The sequence below is a fragment of the Sebastes umbrosus genome, chromosome 22, assembly GCF_015220745.1.
Source record: "Sebastes umbrosus isolate fSebUmb1 chromosome 22, fSebUmb1.pri, whole genome shotgun sequence".
NCBI lineage: Eukaryota > Metazoa > Chordata > Actinopteri > Perciformes > Sebastidae > Sebastes > Sebastes umbrosus.
Window position 1 is genome coordinate 22,075,967 of NC_051290.1, and position 19,744 is coordinate 22,095,710.

General features: G+C 38.0%; 2 protein-coding genes across 2 annotated transcripts in view; both read right to left on the minus strand.

Moving 5' to 3' along the window:
• Window positions 1-1,573: 1,573 nt before the first annotated feature.
• Window positions 1,574-11,255, minus strand: ankrd46b (ankyrin repeat domain 46b). The gene is made up of 4 exons (XM_037759478.1): window positions 11,111-11,255; window positions 7,865-8,207; window positions 4,629-4,787; window positions 1,574-2,108 (listed from the first exon to the last, which is right to left on the minus strand). Exons 2-4 carry the CDS (start codon window positions 8,173-8,175, stop codon window positions 1,892-1,894), a joined length of 687 nt encoding a protein of 228 aa, XP_037615406.1. The 5' UTR covers window positions 8,176-8,207; window positions 11,111-11,255; the 3' UTR covers window positions 1,574-1,891.
• A 4,362-nt stretch (window positions 11,256-15,617) lies between these two features.
• col4a6 (collagen, type IV, alpha 6) overlaps window positions 15,618-19,744 on the minus strand; it is a 171,617-nt gene continuing 167,490 nt past the window's right edge. Inside the window, 3 exon segments of the mRNA XM_037759416.1 lie at window positions 15,618-16,166; window positions 17,593-17,707; window positions 17,793-17,964. Of these exon segments, the coding sequence (XP_037615344.1) occupies window positions 15,906-16,166; window positions 17,593-17,707; window positions 17,793-17,964 (548 nt within the window). The 3' untranslated portion in view covers window positions 15,618-15,905.

The window sequence follows — 19,744 nt, forward strand, 5'->3', positions numbered from 1 at the left end:
AACATTGTTAATCTGCTGCCATGATCCTACAGTTGATGAGCATTGTGCCTATATATGATGTTTACAACAACACAGCAGATTTTAATGCAACAAAGCTGCATGCTTCTGGCGGGAATGTCTTAATGAGCTGCTGTAAAACATGAAGCGTTCTCTCAAAAATTCACACAGTCAAGGTGCTTTTCTACTCTGACGACAGGGAATCAACTGTCAGTTATCACAACTAAACTGTCTCCAATTGGAATATCGATTAATTGAGAAAACAAAACATACAGTATGCAGGGAAATGAATACACAAGATATATTTGATAAATAACACAATTGAAAGATCAGACGAATAAGAAAACAAAAGGTACAAAACATTGGCAATATACAGCTTGTAACAGAACATTAAGTGAAAAGGTGTTATACAAGGAAATGTCATTGTATAACTGCATTAAAACAAAACAGGAGCATCATATTTTATCACTCACTATTTCAAAAGCAGCTTTTTAAAGGGGAAATGTTGCACAATACTTAATTAATTGGGCGGAGCATTAAGTGGAGGCAGAGAATTTCTCTGAAAACGTTATTTAACGCTGGCTAGCAAGTATTGTTGGCTTGTTTTTTTAACAATGGCTGAAGAAAATACTAGTTTCTCTCAATATGTTCTGTCACTCACTCTCCAGGATCACGAGTGTTAGTTGAGAAAGTTAACATGAACCAACGAGACCAGATTAGCCGACCCCTACGCCGCTTGAGACTACTGCAGGAGGAGGAGACGGCTGGCTAACGTTAGCTAGCTAGCTAGCTTGTCTGTCTCCAGAACTAGCTAGTTAGCTAGCTAGCTTGTCCGCAGACTGACAAGCTGGCGAGCTAACGCCTGCTCTCCTCCCGTCTCCTAGCGGCGAGGAGTGAGGCAGAGGGACCGTGACCCAGTGCTGTCCGCTGTCGGGCTTATTTTCTGTAGCATGGTGGAATTAGCAAGCTAGGTAGCTAACTAGCCAGTCGCTACTGAGTCAAATTTAACAACTTAATGCTTCATCCACACACTCACTTCACAGCGTAGGAAAGCACAGATCTGCTTATCGCCAGATGAGTGACAACTTTGTTCGGCTCATTTTCTGTGTTTCATGACAGCATGGTGGAATTAGCAAGCTAAGCTAGCTAAGTAGCCAGCTGTCTGACCAGCGGGCTGGTGGCCAACGGCAGCGCTGTAAAGATAAATTGAGGGCGTATAAATCTTTGGATGCCTATAGTTAACTATCCTTCAGTAAAGTCAGTCAAAAAGAGAGTCGTACAATATCGGAGAAGCGTTTCAGAGATGGAGAGAAAGGGTTGCTAATAATTTAGCCTTCTGCTAACAGCAGCCATCGGCTCACGGCTACGGTTAGCAGAAGGCTAACTATTAGCAACATTTACTCTCCATCTCTGAAACGTTTCTCCGATAGTGTAGCTCGCTAGAGCCTCGAATCACAGTTTGTCATCTCAACTGTTGTGATATCTGGATTCTGGCACCCAACAACACAGCAAGATGACATTTTAGTTGTGTAACTTTAGCCCACTGCTAGTGTTAGCCTCCAGTCTTTCATTTGTTTAGCCTCCAGCTAACACCGTGACGTCATCATGTCAACACAAAGGGTGTTCTAAATGAGACACTTCCTGGGTTAATCTCCTCAAGCTTGCAAGTTTTTGTTTTTTTTAAGTATTTCATTAATTGAGAAAGTGAGTTTTGTTCTTAAGGATTACTGCTTTTTTACTAACAATACAATATGATGTTTCCCTGTTTAGATAACGAAGAAAAAGACAAGATCTGGGCTGCAAATAAACAAAAATCCGAAGCCGAAATCAGAACTTCACTTGCTTATTTTACTACCCATGCTTCCTTTTCATCAGACCTCCTCCCTGCCCTCCCTCAGTGCACCAGCTCCAGCTGGCTGGTGGAGAAAGGCAGGACCCCGCTGACGTAGTAGGCGATCCCCAGGGAGAGGAGGGCGATGACCACCAGCAGCAGCAGCACCCTCCAGAAGCCCAGATCCTCCACGAACTCCTGCCAGGTGGTCCTGAAGCTGGACAGGACACCCTCGCTGCTCTGCAGGTTGGGGTTCAGTAAGGAGTGGCTCTCCATCGCACTGGGACACACAGAGGAAATCACTGTTACAGCCAGTCAACAGATGAGACCTTCACTCCTCCTTTTGCCTCATATACACAGATTCACAGAACTACTAATGGATAGATTCACATATCATATGGCGATATGACAGTATATACCACGTAGCTGTCGAAATGTGTCCGCCGTTTCCACCGGGGTAGGAATTCTCGCGTGATCTCGCAATATTGTAATCGTGATTTGGTCAGTCATGGAGGGGGAGAGTGAAGTTGTAAATACAGGGCAGCAGGACGCATCCCAACCAACCCAAGATGAGGACGAACTCTGGTTTTGTTTTTGTTTGTTTTGTCAGCTTTCTGAAATGAAAGATGAGCAAATCCTCCAGGAAAAGTCCAGTCTTTTTTTCTTTTGGTATACTCAGTGTCAGCCCTGAACAATACGGTGCCCTAGGCAAGATTTTAGCTGGTGCCCCGTACCTCTTTTGGCACGCGTGGAAGCTCGCAAAGCGCGCCGTGCCGGGTTCTTAAACAGTGTTAGTTTTGTGCATATGTGATTGACATTGACATCTATTTTTTTTAAGATAAAATCTTGTTTTTATATAAAAAAATAATTAAATCTGACAAGAATGCATCAGTAACACATTGAAAAAAACAAAACATGGTAAGCTGATATATATCTTGATAAATATCTGAAATTGTCTTGTTTGAATAGGCTATAATTTAAACTGCTGCAACTAAAATATCTCACATACTGTTTTAGCGTGCTAAATAGCATGGTAGTACGGAATTTCGGAAGCAAGCCCAGTTTATTGATGCCTTCAAATGAAACTCGGGAGCTCGTGTTTACAACATGGAAAATCGTGTACACGATATGCTTGGCGTTCAAGTGGTTAAGTAGTGAGAACACCGCTGCTAAGCAACGGCAATATTAACGTTACTGTCGGTGTCTAGAAGCCACAGAGGCTAACAATTTAGCAAGCTAGCAAGTGAGTAACATAATGCAGGAAATGCAGGGTCTGAAATGAACTTTTTTCACTTCCTGCCACTGTGGCAGGCAAGTATTATTTTTGCCTGCCACTTTTGAAATCTCTGCGCTAAATGAAGGAAAAACACTTTAGATCTGAAGTCATTAAATGTTGGATATATTTTACACAGAAAACATATACACAGTAAATTACAATATTTAAATTACACCGCGGCTTCTGGGGGAGCCCTGTTTTTCTGGGGCAGGAGGGTAGTATACACAGTAGTACTGTACTTTGTTATTGTCATCTATAGTGGTTATTTGCATAAAAACAAACAATTCAAATGATTTAAATATTTGCTTTGATTAAAAAAATCTTGGCTAGCTGCTTAGAGCTAGTGTTAGGAAGTTAAACAGGTCATAATTCCCTCTGTAATATCTATTTAATATTGATGTGAAAACATTTCCTTCATACAACTGGATTTATTCAAGTTTCTCACCAAAAACGTATTTTTACGAGATTATATTTGAACACATCATGATAGCTTAATTTACCTTCGCCCAATAGTAATTTTTCCTAAGCAGAGCCTGAACGCCTCATAATAATAACTGAGTGGCACCTCCGTTAACGTTAGTAGCTCCGCTATTTAACCAGTCAGGACTGTGCTGCTAACGGCTGCTAACAGCTAACGTTACTAACTCTCCTCCTGCTGAATTAAACACAGTTTTGTTGTTCACAGTGTAGAATTATCAGGGAAAAAATAGGGTGCGTCCCCTCAGGTTTAGTAGCGCCATGCTGTTGAGCGCTTTTTTTCTCTCCGCCATGTCTCCGGTCCCAAACAAACTGAAACATGATACAGCGTGCGTATGCGTCATTGTGCAGCGTAACTGTGGGAAAGCATCGATAAGAGGAATCGAAAGTCACAGAGGGATGAGATGCCAAGAAGGCGGACAACTTAGAACCGGTTCTCTATTCCCATCCCTAGTGTTTTCCCTGTCTGCCAAAGTGGCGGATGGCCTGATGATTTTATCCGCCTCTGCCAACAATTTACCCGAATTTGGCGGGTGGCGGATGCTACCTTCAGACCCTGAATGCAAGAAAACGGAGCGTTTCATACAGAGGGTGAATACAGGCAGATTCAGACAGACAGTATGAACAGCATGTAAACATGTTTTAGTAGAAACATAAAATACAAGTATGAACCTGAAAATGATATGGGGACCTTTAATAATTACATTTCAAACTTTCACCAAGTTGACATTCTTTCTACGGCCTCATCTGGCTGCTTAAATAAATAAAGCTTTTATACAGACATTTTTATCGGATCAGTTTTCCTCCCTGTTGGTTCGTTTGCACATGAATGAGCTCCAGTCTTTAGAACTACTGTAAATCATGACACATTATCTCATGCCCTTATCACTGCTCTCAGACTAAACAAACAAAGGAGCCTTTTGAGTCTCACTGAACGACACTTTTGGTCAGTCCGGTTTATTTGCTTTGCACGCCTCCACCCGTATCCCTTTGTCCTTCTCACTCACCCACGCAGTCCAAAATTCCTCACATTCTCCACACATTTACCTCTCGCTGTCGGCCATCTGCATGGTCTCCAGCTTGGAATGGGGTCCTCTGTTGAAGCCCTTCACCTCCTGCTCCTCCAGTCCTTCCAGCAGACGGATGGCGTCCTTGTTGACGCCACGTCTCTTCGCCAGCACCAGAGGGGTCGAGCCATTGTGGTTACTATATTAAGCATGACAAGCGACAGACACGCAGCACAGTTAGACCAAAGGAAAGGCTGAGGAAATATTCAGTATGACTACTTAATAAAAAAGGAAACCACATTTCAAAACTGTAATTTCCTCTGCCAAGTTGGCCAAGTGCCACCACACACTGTTCAAAGAAGAATGTGGTGCAGCTTTAATTAAATGACGAAGGCTAGAAACAAAGGAAGTGTTGTATGTATCACAGACTTTCATAAAAGGTCATCTTTGGTGGCCGTTTTGTCCTGTTTTGTATTTATCCAGAGCTCAGTTTAATTTAGTGAAACAGGTCCATAAAATGTGAGGTGCTCTTTGTTTTTTGAACCATGAAATAAACTGAACCATGACCCAAAATCCAAGGTAAAGACTAAACCATGCCATGAACTGTTTGAGATATTTGAAGTGCTTCTGTTTAATCTCGCTCGCGTGCTCCTTTGTCCTGACCTGTCCTGACCTAACCTGACCACATGTGCTTATGCTCATGTAAGCAGCGCAAAAAACATATCAAAACATTGTGGTGTCTTCTCCCTGCTGTTTCATGAATGTACACACTACGTAGTTACTGGTCCAGTGAACTTTATCAGCCATATTCTTTCTTAGCACGGTATCTAAATGCTTCTATAGGATGCTTCCAGTAGTCCAATATATTAGAGCTGCAACGATTAAACAATTTATCGGGAAAATCGTGCATGAATATATAAATAATTAAATGCATAAATACATAAATAAATACATACATTTGAAAACAAATATGAAATAAATCACAAAAATAAATAAATGCAAAATAAATGCAAAAATAAATAAATACTTTTAAAAATGAACAAAAATAAATACATAAAAGGGAAAATTAAACAGATGAGTAAATTATTACAAAGATAAATAAATAAAGAAGCAAATTAAAACAGAAATATCAATTTATGTCACATTTTATCAATAAATTAATGGCTACATTTATTTTTAATATTTATTTTTGCTACATTTAATGACATATTTATTAATTTATTGAGTCATTATTTATTTGTTTTTGATTTGGACAGGTTCCGTCTTCCATAGCTTCAGCTGTAGCATTAGCATCCTCAGCATTGGTTTACAGGTAGCATCAGCAGCCATTCTGCACCAGTTAGTGCACCGATAGTAATGTGATGGATTAATACCTGATACTCTGTCATACAAAGAAGACGGTTTGGATGTTTTATCATTAAATAACTTGCAAATTCATTAACATCCAGTCACAACATTGACTGCGCAAAACTAAAGTGTGTAGCACTGCACTAAAACTACACACAAGAATATGATGTGTAAAATATGTTACTTGACCTATAGTATATATTCAATAAGATATTTTTACACTAAATGCAGTACCTGTGAGGGTTTCTGGACAATATCTGTCATTGTTTTGTGTTGTTAATTGATTTCCAATAATAAATATATACATATATTTGCATAAAGCAGCATATTTGCCCACTCCCATGTTGATAAGAGTATTAAATACTTGACAAATCTCCCTTTAAAGTACATTTTCAACAGATAATAAATGTGCGATTAATCGCGATTATCTATTTCAATCTATTGAAAGCCCTAATATTTATATAAGATTGATAAAAAAAATGAGAATCAGATCTTGAATACAATTACAATGATGCCGAATGGTGTACTATCCTTGAAATGTCTCAGACTGTACTAATGTCAACTAAACATAGACAAATACAATTTAACCTCTTTAATAGAACTTATTACGCTCCACATAGACGGCAGAATATATACCAGAACTCCTCTCCAGATTGCCAGAGTTGTAAACCTGTGATGGAGATTTATTTCATATGCTTTGGAATTGCTATCTGGAAGAATTTTCGAAATACATCGCTAGAGTAATAGAGAGAGTACTATTGTAAAAAACGACATTTCGTCTGACCCCAGGTCTGGATGTTTCGAGACACACAAGGACTTCCTTTGAACCATAATAAAAAATACTTCACATTACTCGCGGGTAGGGATGCACCGATACCAGTATCGGGCCCGATACTGTGCTCATGTACTCGTACTCGCAAAACGGCTCCGATACAACGGCACCGATACCACTTTACGGCAGCGTGACCGTTAACCTCTCGTCACCATCTTTCGGGTCCTGTCGCACGCGCTCACGCTCCACCTCCCCGACGGTGTGGGCGAGACGGGCCGGCGGTGCGTCCAACCCCGTGGGCCAGGATAACACCTTATGCAGCGCGCGCCGGCCCTCACTTTCATTGCGCCACGGGGTTTTGCTTGCACCCTCTGACTCGCGCGTGCGTTAGACTCCTTGGTCCGTGTTTCAAGACGGGTCGAGTGGGTTGCAGACATCGCCGCAGACCCCTGGCGTCTTTTATGTGGGCCGAGCCCCGCCCTGGGGACACCACGCGGTTTGGACGCGCTGAGGACAGTCCGCCCCAGTGACGCTTTGGCCAAGGCCCCGGGAAGCACCTTCGCTCCGAGCCTTTCCAAGCCGACCTAGAGCCGGTTGCGGCACACCGCCTCATATGCGGGACTCCCCAGCCTGCCGTGTGTCGCTCACACCCTCCAGCTGGCTGTTAACGAAGGTCTTTTGGCACAGAGAAGTACTCGTTTCGGTACTCGGTATCGGCGAGTACCCAAATGTAAGTACTTGTACTAGGTCTGAAAAAAAGTGATATCGGTGCATCCCTACTCGTGGGCACCGCTGGGAAAAAGTGTATTCTACAAAACTGGAAATCTGAACATCCCCCTTCACAGAAGCAATGGTTAAATTAATTAACATCCTATAGTACACCTGAAAAGATCCTGTGTAGTGTGAGGAGGAATCCAGCAAAGTACGAAAAAATATGGGGCTCTTTTCTGGCTTTACTACCATCATTACACCCCCATGGCGATTAAAGTAGTATGAAAATTTGTCCTACTGTGCTCTCTATGTTTACTTAATGCTGTAATACTTGCTTCAATAAAAACATCTTGTAAAAATAGAGGAGAAGGGTAAAACTCCACAGAACACATAAAAGCTTAAACTTTTATATCACCTTCATTACCTGAAAGGATTCAATTTCTTACCAGATATCGATCTTCAGCCCGTTGGAAACCAGGAACTGTATCGTATCCACATGACCACACAGATGCAGCGCTGTATTTCCTTGATAATCGGTCGCCAACAGGTCAGCCCCGAACTTGTGCAGGAGGCGGCATATGTCCACGTTACCCCGTGCGGCGGCTAGGTGAAGGCCGGTGCGGCCCCTGTTGTCACGGATGTTGGGGTCGCATCCCGTCTCCAGGAGCCTCTTGGCGAAAGGCAGGTCTCCATCAATGCAGGCCTGCAGCAGAGGCACGTTGGTCTGCGACGAGTCGTTGATGAAGACATAGGACATGTCCGAGTGGGTGTCAGAAAATTCCAGCGTACCTGGATAGAGGAAAAACCATGTCAACATGTCATTCTTGGCTAAACAATAAGCCGAAACTGTAAAGCCCCGTAAAGCCAAGGAGAGCTGCAGAGTCAGGTGGTAGATCTCTGTAGGTTCATCACTACGAGCGACACCTTTCACACTGTTTTCACATTGTTATTTGACAAATAATTATTATAAAAATATAAATTATATCCGCTTTAATATTCCCTTGTTCCAGGTTCTCAAATGTGAGCATATATTCTATTAAGTAGGGCTGCAACTAACAATTATTGTCAATATTGGTTAATCGGCCGATGAATCGATAAACGGTTTGGTCTATAAAATGTTAGAAAATAATGAAAAATGTCTCTTCCAGTTTCTCAAAGTCCAAAGTTATGTCTTTAAGTGTCTTGTTTTATCAGTCCAAAACCCAAACATATTACGTTTAATATGATATAAAACAGAGACAAGCAGGAAATCTGAAAACAGCATTTTCTGCCATTTTTGAGTGAAAAATTACTGTTAATCGATTATCAAATTTAGGGATGCACCGATACCGGATCGGATATTGGGCCGATACTGAATCAAGTAGCTGAATCAGGTATCGGTGACAATGGGGCCAATCTATTGAATTCAGTTCTATGTTTATATAGTGTATACATTATATACTGGCAATTTCAATTCCTCTTCAAGTTTTGATGAATTTGTTGCTGCATTAAAAAAGGATTATACTTGAATTATAATTCCTGTTCATTTTTAAGATTTCTTACCAAGTTGCTGGTGTACGATTTATTATTTTAATAATAAATATCAATTCATTAAATTTATATCTCTGTTGTTATTTGTCACATTTTGTTTTACAAAGTTAGAAAAGCAATTACAATTACACATAAAACAATGATCCCAGTCACTTCCACATGAACCTTGACCTCTGACCTTCATCTGGAGGGCAAAGTTTGAATGATTTCCTCTTGGGGGATTTTATATACTGTCAATATTCATGATACAGTGATTTGAGTGTTGGGATAAACCAATATACATCCCTCAAATTAAGTGTTAAAAAGTATTCCTACAAAACCCGGGTCAAATTGTAGTTCAACATTTACAAAATAGTGAATGAGACTCTGGTCTTTACATATGTTGTCATCTATTTAACACAGAAGTGTACACATAACTAACAACAACAAACCTGTGTGGTCTGTGTAACGTTAGCCTTTTATTAATCAGTGCATTTTGTTACCAAGTAGTGTGTAAAAAATGTAATACTGTATTGTAACAAAGCAATTTCACATGGACTATTTCTGTACATTAGTTAGCAGTAATTCCTATATTACATTATTAACAGCAAACATTATGTGTAAACATAACGTTATGAACCCTAACATGTGGCGGAGCAAGAGGCCCCCCAACTCCCATCACCATCCGAGGGGAGGAGGTGGAGGTGGTGGACACCTACAAGTTCCTGGGAGTACATATGAACAGTAAACTGGACTGGACCGACAACACCGAGGCCTTCTACAGGGAAGGGACAGAGCAAACTGTTCTTCCTGAGGAGGCTCAAGTCCTTCAACGTTTACAATAGGCTGCTGCAGATGTTTTACCAGTCTGTAGTAGCCAGTGTACTCTTCTTTGCTGTGGCATGTTGGGGAGGTAACACGAACACAAGGGATGCCAACAAACTGAACAGGCTGGTGAGGAAGGCTAGCTCTGTGGTTGGATCTGAACTGGACGATTGATTTGGAGGTGGTGGCAGAGGGGAGGATGAGGAGGAAGCTGGATGCTATCCTGGAGAACCCCTCCCACCCCTTCCATGATGAGCTAGTCATGATGAGGAGCACCTTCAGCCACAGACTCATCCCCCCTCGGCACAACACAAAGCGCCTGGGTCAGTCCTTCACGCTGGTAGCCATCAGGCTCCACAACCAAGGCTGACCCCCATATGAGAACTATTGGGACTTTAAGAACTTTAAACATGCACTATCTGCCTTTAAACATGCACTATCTGCCTTTTAACATGCCCTATCTGCCTTTAAACATGCACTATCTGCCTTTAAACATGCACCATCTACCTTTAAACATGCACTATCTGCCTTTAAACATGCACTATCTGCCTTTAAACATGCACTATCTACCTTTTAACATGCCCTATCTGCCTTTAAACATGCACTATCTACCTTTAAACATGCACTATCTACCTTTTAACATGCACTATCTGCAACCATCTTGGACTCTAACCACTGGCGCACTTCCTTTACACTATACATCCTATATACCACTTTATAGACTGCACACATGTACATATTACATTTATTTATTGCACATACTACATTTATTTATTGACGGACTGCACACACTATGTTCACCCATTCACTCTGTATCTTTTATATCTCTATTATTGTTTTTATAATTTTTGTATACCTTTACCTCTCCTGTGTTTCACTCTGTTTGCTGATGGTGCTGCTTTGACACCTGAATTTCCCTCCGGGGATTAATAAAGATTCATCTTATCTTATCTTATGTCCTTTAATGTTCACATGAAGTCACAACAACCTGTGAAGGAAGCCCTCTCAGCCAGTGGAGCTGACCTTATATAGGTTTGTAATGGAAAGTTACATTGTGTAATAGCTAGCTAGCTGTAGCATTAAGCAGCTGGCAGTCCTGAAGATGGCAGCAACATGTAATCCCAGTTGCACATTCATCTTTATGACATATATATATCCGACTTTTCAGAATGACACGTTAGAAAGTGCTAATGATGACAGCTAACGGTGAGAAGCTAGCGGAGCTAATGCTAGCATGCCAGCTAGCACTGTACACAGCACTGAAACAGATTAATGTGTTATTTAACGATAGTATAAGCGTGTTCGTGAACTAAACGCGTATTATAGAAGCTTTGTTGGCTGTTAGGTGTATTCCTCACCTGTTAATATGTTCCCAGTTAGCAGAGAAAAAGACACTTCGCTCTTCTTCGAGCTAACGCTGCTAGCAGTGTTGTTGTGATGCTAGGCTGCCTCTGTTTGCTAAGCGACGGTCAGGCCTCTGTCGCCACCTACTGTCCTGGAGGGGTCATAACAGGAACTACACATGATGAACTACACCCTAGTCATTCGTTTGAATCATTTTTGTGGAGTATTTCCCTTGTCCAAATCAAGACAGAAGGTGTCAAATTTGTAATTTTGAATGAAAAAAAAAATTAAAAAATTGATTAATATACAAAAATACAAAATACAAAAATAAAATTGACTTGACTATTCACATTATTATTTTATTTTTATTAAATGTTTCTGTTATTGTATATTGGACATATCATTCTGCTCTATTTTTAACAAAATAACTACTTAATAAGGTTTAGACAACAATCATCATTCAATCATTATTATATTATTATAATTCATTATTATTATTATTAGTATAATAATAATATTGGAAGCCTATTTCTTCCAGGACAGGAACATTAAAAATACTTATAGTTTAAAACTGATATATTGAACATATTTTTATAGTATTTTATTTTCAATTTTATATTCATGTGACTGGATTTTTGCAGTACTTATTTTTATTTTATTTTACTAGGATTATTGTTATGCATCAAAACACCAAGGGAAATTCATTGCATGTGAAAACTTACTTGGCAATAAACCTGATTGTGATCCTAAGTCAAAATTATATGTTTGTAAGTCTTTTTAAGTCAATATCGACTTGCTATCTCAAAACTATGACTATGATATTCCAAACTTGAACTCACTATTTCATAATCTGGATTTAAGAAGTCAAATATTTAACTGTTCTCATAAATTTGACTGGGAAAAAAAATATTTATAGTATCTGATAATCTTGATTTATAATCAGTACTTGTATTTCTATCATTGCTACCTTTTATTTTCCTGATGGAAATGGGATTAAAATGGGTTGTGTGGTGATAAATTAATCTTCGTCTTGTAGATGACATGTTACAAGACTTTCTGATTTTTTCTTGATTTGTTCCAGTTGTCTATTGCAATGGTTCCCACACTTTTTTTTTAGACCCTTTCAAAGTAAAGTTTTTTCATGGCACCCTAAGCCACCCAACCCCCAATACAATTTTAGATTTGATATCATATTTTATTATAATTTATTTAACATTAATATTCTGATAAAAATATAATGGCAGTTTTTTTCAGCTTGTAATGTGACCCAGTGACTCCAAATACCAATACCAAGGGGAATTAAAAGCTTATTTAAAATTACATTAGAGAAGTTTTCCAGCCTGGTAATAAATGCAATTCTGCCAAGTTCAACATCTGATATCTGATAACTGCTTGGTTTTGCAACAAGGCAATACAATCAGTATCAAGCTACAAGGTGTTAATGTTTTAACTTGCCAAGCACAAAACAATCTGATCTCAAACATTATCTTTACACATGTAATATTCTCAGTGGAGTTTACATGTAAAAAACATTAAAACACCTGCTGCTAGCATGACAATAATTGTTTTATGAATAATAACTCTGCTTTAGAAATCCCCAGTTAGTTTAGAGACTTTATTTCAAAGTGTGTGAGCACAGAAATACACATTATAGAAACATGTTATTACCATTTTATTGTTATAGATCCTCTTTGAGGAAAACTGCATTTCTTTTTCTGTCACTCCAGCATGCTGCTGCATAAAACATTTCAACTCATCTCAGCGTTATTTATTTTTGAAAATGGGGTAAAGACCAAACAGACAATAAAGAACAGTTGTTGCGTCTGTTAAATCATCAGCGCCGAATACATTTTCCATATAAAAACATAATCCTAAAGGCATTTTTTGTTTCATAATATTTAATGTACACATCATTATCTTCCCATTCCCTCCCATCTCAGTAAATAAAACCAGGGGGTAGTATGATTTACGTAAAATAATTACAATCTAGATTACAAAAACCACAAAGGTTGATGAAAAATAAAAATAAAATAAAAAAGAAGAAAAATGTGACATCGTAATAAATTCATGGCTACCAGCAGAGAGACAGAGCTATGTGCTAGACATGGTGGTCATAGTGGTTACAAGTAGCTCTCACTGTCCATGGATAACTGTACATCGCTAACCAAAGTCAATGTAAAAAATGATGAATTCTGTCATACATATGGCTGCATTTACAGACAGAAAATCCTCCTCTTTCTTATCCAAGGACAGAGAAAAGACACATAGACTGGAAAAAAAATTAAAATAAAATTAGAGCTAATAGCTTTATAGACTTTTGCTCTGACATACTTTGGTGGGAAATACAGTAAGCACTATGTACAGCAATAATTAACAATCTATCAGAGAGTGTTTGGTTTCCAAATTTAGTGTGAGTGAAGGGTGATTTAAAAAACAACACTAGTTTGGTCACAACATTTAGATGAAAGTGTGTGAAGGTGGAGAGGAAATAAGCCCATTTATTTGGTTTATTGTTCTAACCCCATGTGAGTTCACATCAGTGCAATATATATATATGAATGGGTCATTCATTACTACAGTTAGCTGTTGCAGAGGTTCTGTTTTGTTCCTTTTTATTGCATGTTTTAATATTTTAAATGTTGCCTTTCAAGTCAGCTGTCATGGGTATTGTAGCACCATATTTATATTGTGAAATATACAGAGATCACAGGCGTATGAAACATGAACAAATATAAAGTTAAAGGACTGCACTGGTCATTTTGCATGTTTTTACACAATAATGGTGTGGCAAAATATTCTTAACTCAAGATCCATCTACTAGCTTCACTAGAAGATGGATTTTACTCAGAAAAGCTCAGGAAAAAAAAAGCTTATTTTGTCAAACTATAGTTTCCAGGCTCATCATACTTTACACATTTAGATAGATTCCCTAACTTCCAGACTGTCATTGGTTTGAAATCATTTCTGTAAACTATGAAAATCAACTTGTAGAGAATTGTAACTTGCTTGAAGGAATGAAAATCAATTAAAGAGGACCTGTTATGCTAACTTCCAGGTGCATACTTGTATTTTGAGTTTCTACTAAAAACATGTTAACATGCTTTAATGTTCAAAAAAATGCTTTATTTTTCTCATACCGGCTGTGCCGCAGCCCCTCTTTTCAACCTCGGTCTGAAACACTCTGTTTTAGCACCTGTCTCTTTAAGACCCCTCCCAAAAAGCCCAGTCTGCTCTGATTGGTCAGCTGGCCCACACTTTGTTGTGATTGGTCAACCGAACTCAACTCTTCAGACTCCGTTCCAGCTCCGCTCTAACTAGCTTTGTTTGAGGGCGTGCCAAACTAGCTGCTTGGCAGGTATTTGCAAAATGTGTTACTCGCTGACATCACCACGTTACAGACGAAGAGGCGGGACTTCGATCAATGATTTTTGTTGTAAGAAAATCAAATCAAAAGGAGCAAACATGGAAATTATCAAAAGGATATTGAAAAATATGTTTGTTTTCTGATTAAAAATGTAACTGTAAACATTTTGCTGCTTTTCTTTTGTTCTTAAAGTATGTTTTATTCTTTATAATTTTCTATTAATTGTGCTTCTGATGAAGTAAAATCAGCTTAAAAAAAGTTGCACTTTGGCAGGTAATTTTTACACATCAGTTGCGTTTAGATGTGTTTCCTTAAAGGTGCATTGTGTAAGATTTGGCGGCATCTAGCAGTGAGGTTGCAGATTGCAACAACTGAATATTCTCCCGTATGCTAAGCATGTAGGAGAACTAAGGTGGCCCTCTCTAGAGCCAGTGTTTGGTTTGTCTGTTCTGGGCTACTGTAGAAACATGGCGGTGCAACATGTCGACCCCGTGAAGAGGACCCGCTCTCTATGTAGATATAAACGGCTCATTCTAAGCTAACGAAAACACAACCATTCTTCTTTAGTGATTACACACTAAAGAAAACATACTCATTAATATCCTATTCCATTTCTGCCAATAGATCCCCCTAAATGTAACATGTCGTTCCTTTAAATGCAGGAAGACGGACACTAACAACAACAATAATTCAACCTATGCGCACTAATTGTTCATACTTTCAAGCAAGTCTCAAATCTCAGTAATTTGATTCGAATAAAATGAATAACCAGAGGAGTCATTCCTGCAAAACACGCAAAACAACCAGCATGTTTTCAGAGGGCGCAGCTTTAACGTAACATAACATCACTGCAGTTAAAGTGGTTGTAGCCAGCAGTAAATACAAAATAAGCAAAAGTTTTATTCACTAAAAAATGTGTTTGAACCAGAATCAGGTGATTCTACTTCAGGTAGATCAGTTCACAAAAGTTAGGATTCCACCAACTTTCAAACATATCACCACCATCTGAACTGACTTATCTGAAGCAGACGTCCAGCCCTGATGTGCGAGCGGCGCTGTGCGATCCAAAGGCACTCTCCGAGGTAGCCGAGAGTGATTCTCGCCACAACCGTAACGAGAAAACAAGACAAACACAAAGAACATAAACAATAGCACCATTGTCAGTGATAATCTAGAGAAGAGCACAGGAGCTCTTCTCTTTCCATTTCCTCCCTCCAACATTTTTTTATTTTTTATAATAATAAGCCATTCATTCCTAAAAGGGATCAAAAACTCTAAAAACTGAGTCGATGTTGTTCGACTCGATTCTGAAACCATCAGAGAAGCAGGAGAGGGGCTCATTTTCAGTCAGTCACATGTTCTTTTATAGATTTCTTTATAAATCATCTCTCTTTTTTCCCTTGAGGTGTTAGTATATCACCTCCATCCCGCCGCTCCTCCTCCTACTACAAGAGCTTGCTGCAGACTTGGCAGCGGCTGACTCTGGAGCGCTCCTGGCCTCCCTTCAGGGTCTCCTGTGCTGGCGAGTAGACAAACTCCTGGCTGGGCTCCACCGTGGTGAGCCAGAAGCTGTACTCGTTGGCGAAGTAGTGGCAGGAGCCCTTGGCCCCGTTGCACTCGATGAACGGAGTCGCGCGGAAATCCTCCAGGCAGGAGCCGGGAGACACCAGGGACTGACCGCCGCCCTCAGCACCGGCCGCTGTGTGCTGCACAGGAGAAGACAAAAGTTCATTATTATTATTATTATTATTATTATTATCATTATTATTATTATTATTATTACTATTATTATTATTTTTATTATTATTATCATTATTATTATTATTATTATTATTTTTAATCATGAATTTCATTGTTTCCTTAAGACTACAATAAAGTTACTGCATATCAACATAGGCTAACAAATATTAACCGTAAATTGACGAAGAGAAAATGATGGTGATAATAATAAAAAAGAATAAAATAAAAAAAAGAAATATTAAAATAAAAAATATTAAAATAAAAAATATAATAAATAAAAAAATAGTTGGGAATAAAAGAAAATTATTTAATATTACTATTATTATTATTATTATTATTATTACTACTACTACTACTATTTTTTCTTTTTAATTAAGCTTTTTATTGTTTCCTTAAGAAAAATTACCAAAACAAGTAATATGTACATAGAATAACAGATAGTAAATGTGAATTGAAAAGAAAATATAAAAAAAACAAGGGAGGAGAAAAAATGGTAATAATAATAAAAAGAAAAATAATAATAATAAAATAAAAAATAAATGAGAAATATAAAAAGAAAAATTATATTAAAATAACATATTAATTAAAAATAATAAAAACAACAATGATATTATTATTATTATTATAATTATTGTAATCATTATAATTATGGTTATTACTATTATTATTAATTATAACAATAACAATAATAATAATAATAATAATAATAGAAAAGTTAATTCTTTTTTTTATCATGCTTTTTATTGTTTCCTTAAGAAAAATGACTACAACAACCTGAACCATAACAAATAAATTAATATGTACATAGAATAACAATTACTCTAAAGTGAAAATCAAAGTATTAAAAAACAAGGGAGAAGAACAAAATGGTAATACAAATTTAAACAATAATAATAATCATAATAAATAAGTAAATAATAAATATTAACATTTTAAATTATATATATATATATATATATATATATATATATATATCAATAGAAATATATATCATGAATAAAATACAATATAGTAATAAATTAAAAATATATTTAATTAAATAATAAAAATGTATTAAAATCCCCCTAAATGTATAAAATAAAATTAAAAATAATAATAAAATAAAATAAATAAGAAATATAAAATATAATAAATACAAAAGCAAAAATTTGAACTAAAAGAAAATCAATAATAATAATAAAAAAGAAGAAAGTTAATTATAGAATTATTCTGCACTAACTGCAAGAGAGCAAAATGCATCACTTCTTGTTTGCAGACATCTGTAATTTCTTCATCTATTAAAACTAAAAAAAACTACAGATTTAAATCCTAGTTTTCTCATTGAATTTGTCTTGCTAAAACTCGTCTTTATTTGTAGGCCTCATTATGAGAAAATGCTTATTCATAGTTTACCATGAGGAAGGAGTATCCTATCCAGAGACTCCTCCAGCCGGGAGGACAGGTGGGGATGGTCATGTCCTGACTGTGGACCGCCACAGCCAGAGACGGAGCCTCACACACAGAACACCTGGATGGAAAGAGCTTCGTTTCATATACGTACATCTATGGAACATTTATTCATAATAGGAGCGGTCCGAAACGGCTGCCGGTACCTGCTGATGTAAGGCCGTATCTGCTCCTCTGCCACAGGCATCATGGGTATGGGTGCGGTCGTGGAGAGCCAGAAGGATTTGTCGTTGCGGCTGGCGTAGTAACAGACCTCGTTGGGGGAGCAGTAGAGGAATGGGATGGTGCTGAACCTGGGGAGGCACGACCCTGGCTGACCTGAGAGAGAGAGAGAGAGAGAGAGAGAGACAGAGAGCGAGAGAGAGCGAGAGAGACGTTTGTTGATGGTGATCTCCAATTTGGGTAGAAGAACGGGCAAGAAAATATAAGTTAAAAACTAAATCTGGTTCTTCTTCTTCTTCTTCTGAGTCAACGTTAGCTATGCTGAGTTTGTAAATAACTGAAAGGGTTAGTTCAGATTTTTTGAAGAGGGGTTTTATGTATACTCCCGTGAGGTAAAATGACTGCTTTTGTGAATGGACCGAGGTAATAATAGTTTTAGCTAGTTTTCAATCAGTTTTTATTTTATTTTAGTTTTGACTTTTCAATTTTATTTTAGTGTAGTTTTAGTTCGTTTTCAGAGTGTTTGCTAGTTTTAGTTTAGTTTCACTTTGTCAGAGAGGTTTATTTTTCATTTTTATATATTTAGTTTTAGAGTCAGGTTTAAAATCTCAGAAGTATGTAGATACATATACATATAACATACATGAAGTGTGTAGGAATGGTCACAATGTTTAATGTTTAATCTTCGCACTACTTTAGTGAAGCAATTGCGACATAGCAACGTTTAATCTGTTCGGTTTCTGTGTTCAACGTCACGAGAGTTGACGGAAATTAATGACGTCTGCTTTTTGCGTTAGTGATATATTAGAGCTAAAAAAAACTAAATCTGTCATTAATTTAAGTTCAATTTTATTTTATTTTATTTTTTTTATTTTTTACCCGGCAATATCATTTCAGTTTAATTTTAGTTTTTCTGAAAGAACTATTTAGTTTCAGCTTACTAAAAATATTTTTCACTGCTTATTTTCGTTTCAGTTTACTGTAATAACCCTGGAATGGAGTCTGGTGGCTTTGAAGAGAGGCAACATAACGGCTTCAGTTCCCTGTCTGTAAGGGCTGTCTGTCGGCGAGGTAAAGCGGGTGTGGACGGGATCAGCAGAAAAAAACATATTTTAGCCACCTGAAAAAAATCAATATCAGTTTAAGTGTACGCTATATTTAGAATATTTTCACCACTTTACCTCGCGGTCAGACAGCCTTTTCTGACGGGGAACTGAAGCCGTTATATCGCTCTCTTCAAAGCCACCAGACTCCATTCACAGAAACAGTAATTTTACCTCACAGAATGCAGAAGTATACACACAGTACACGGGAGTTGCTGGTCTACCGCTGCATCGATTGGTTAGTTAGTTTGTGTTATTGTGTGACTTTCGGATCCGAACTAACGTCTTGTCCACAGCAGTACGTCGCTTAGCTTTCGTGTCGGTACTCCTGTCTGCTTCTCCAAACTGCACGCTGACCGCCATCTACGTTATTGTATGTTAATACACTGACTATAAGGATGTATATATACTGTACATGTAGAAGCGTTTAGAAGGGTTTGAAGGGAAAATAGCATTTTGACGCTAAAACATACTTTGACCAAAATTTGAATACATAAGGAACACCACTGTGAAAATATATAACAAAGATGACAAAAAGGTACTGGACCCGCCCTTTAAAGCTGAAGTAGGCGAGATTGGAGTGAATATGATTAAAAAGAGTTATTTTTATAAAACGGTGGCTATATCCTGAGAGTAGTTCATGAGACAGGTAATCTGAAAAAAATCATGTGCCTCTGTGTCCTCCGGTGCTCCTAACGGCATCTACAAGATTTCACAGACCGGAGGAAATCAACCAATCAGAGCCGAGCTGGAGCCTTGCCATCACTGAGCAGCTGTCAATCACTCACCAACTCCGATCAAACGGTCAAACTAAGCAGCGCAGATCAAATATG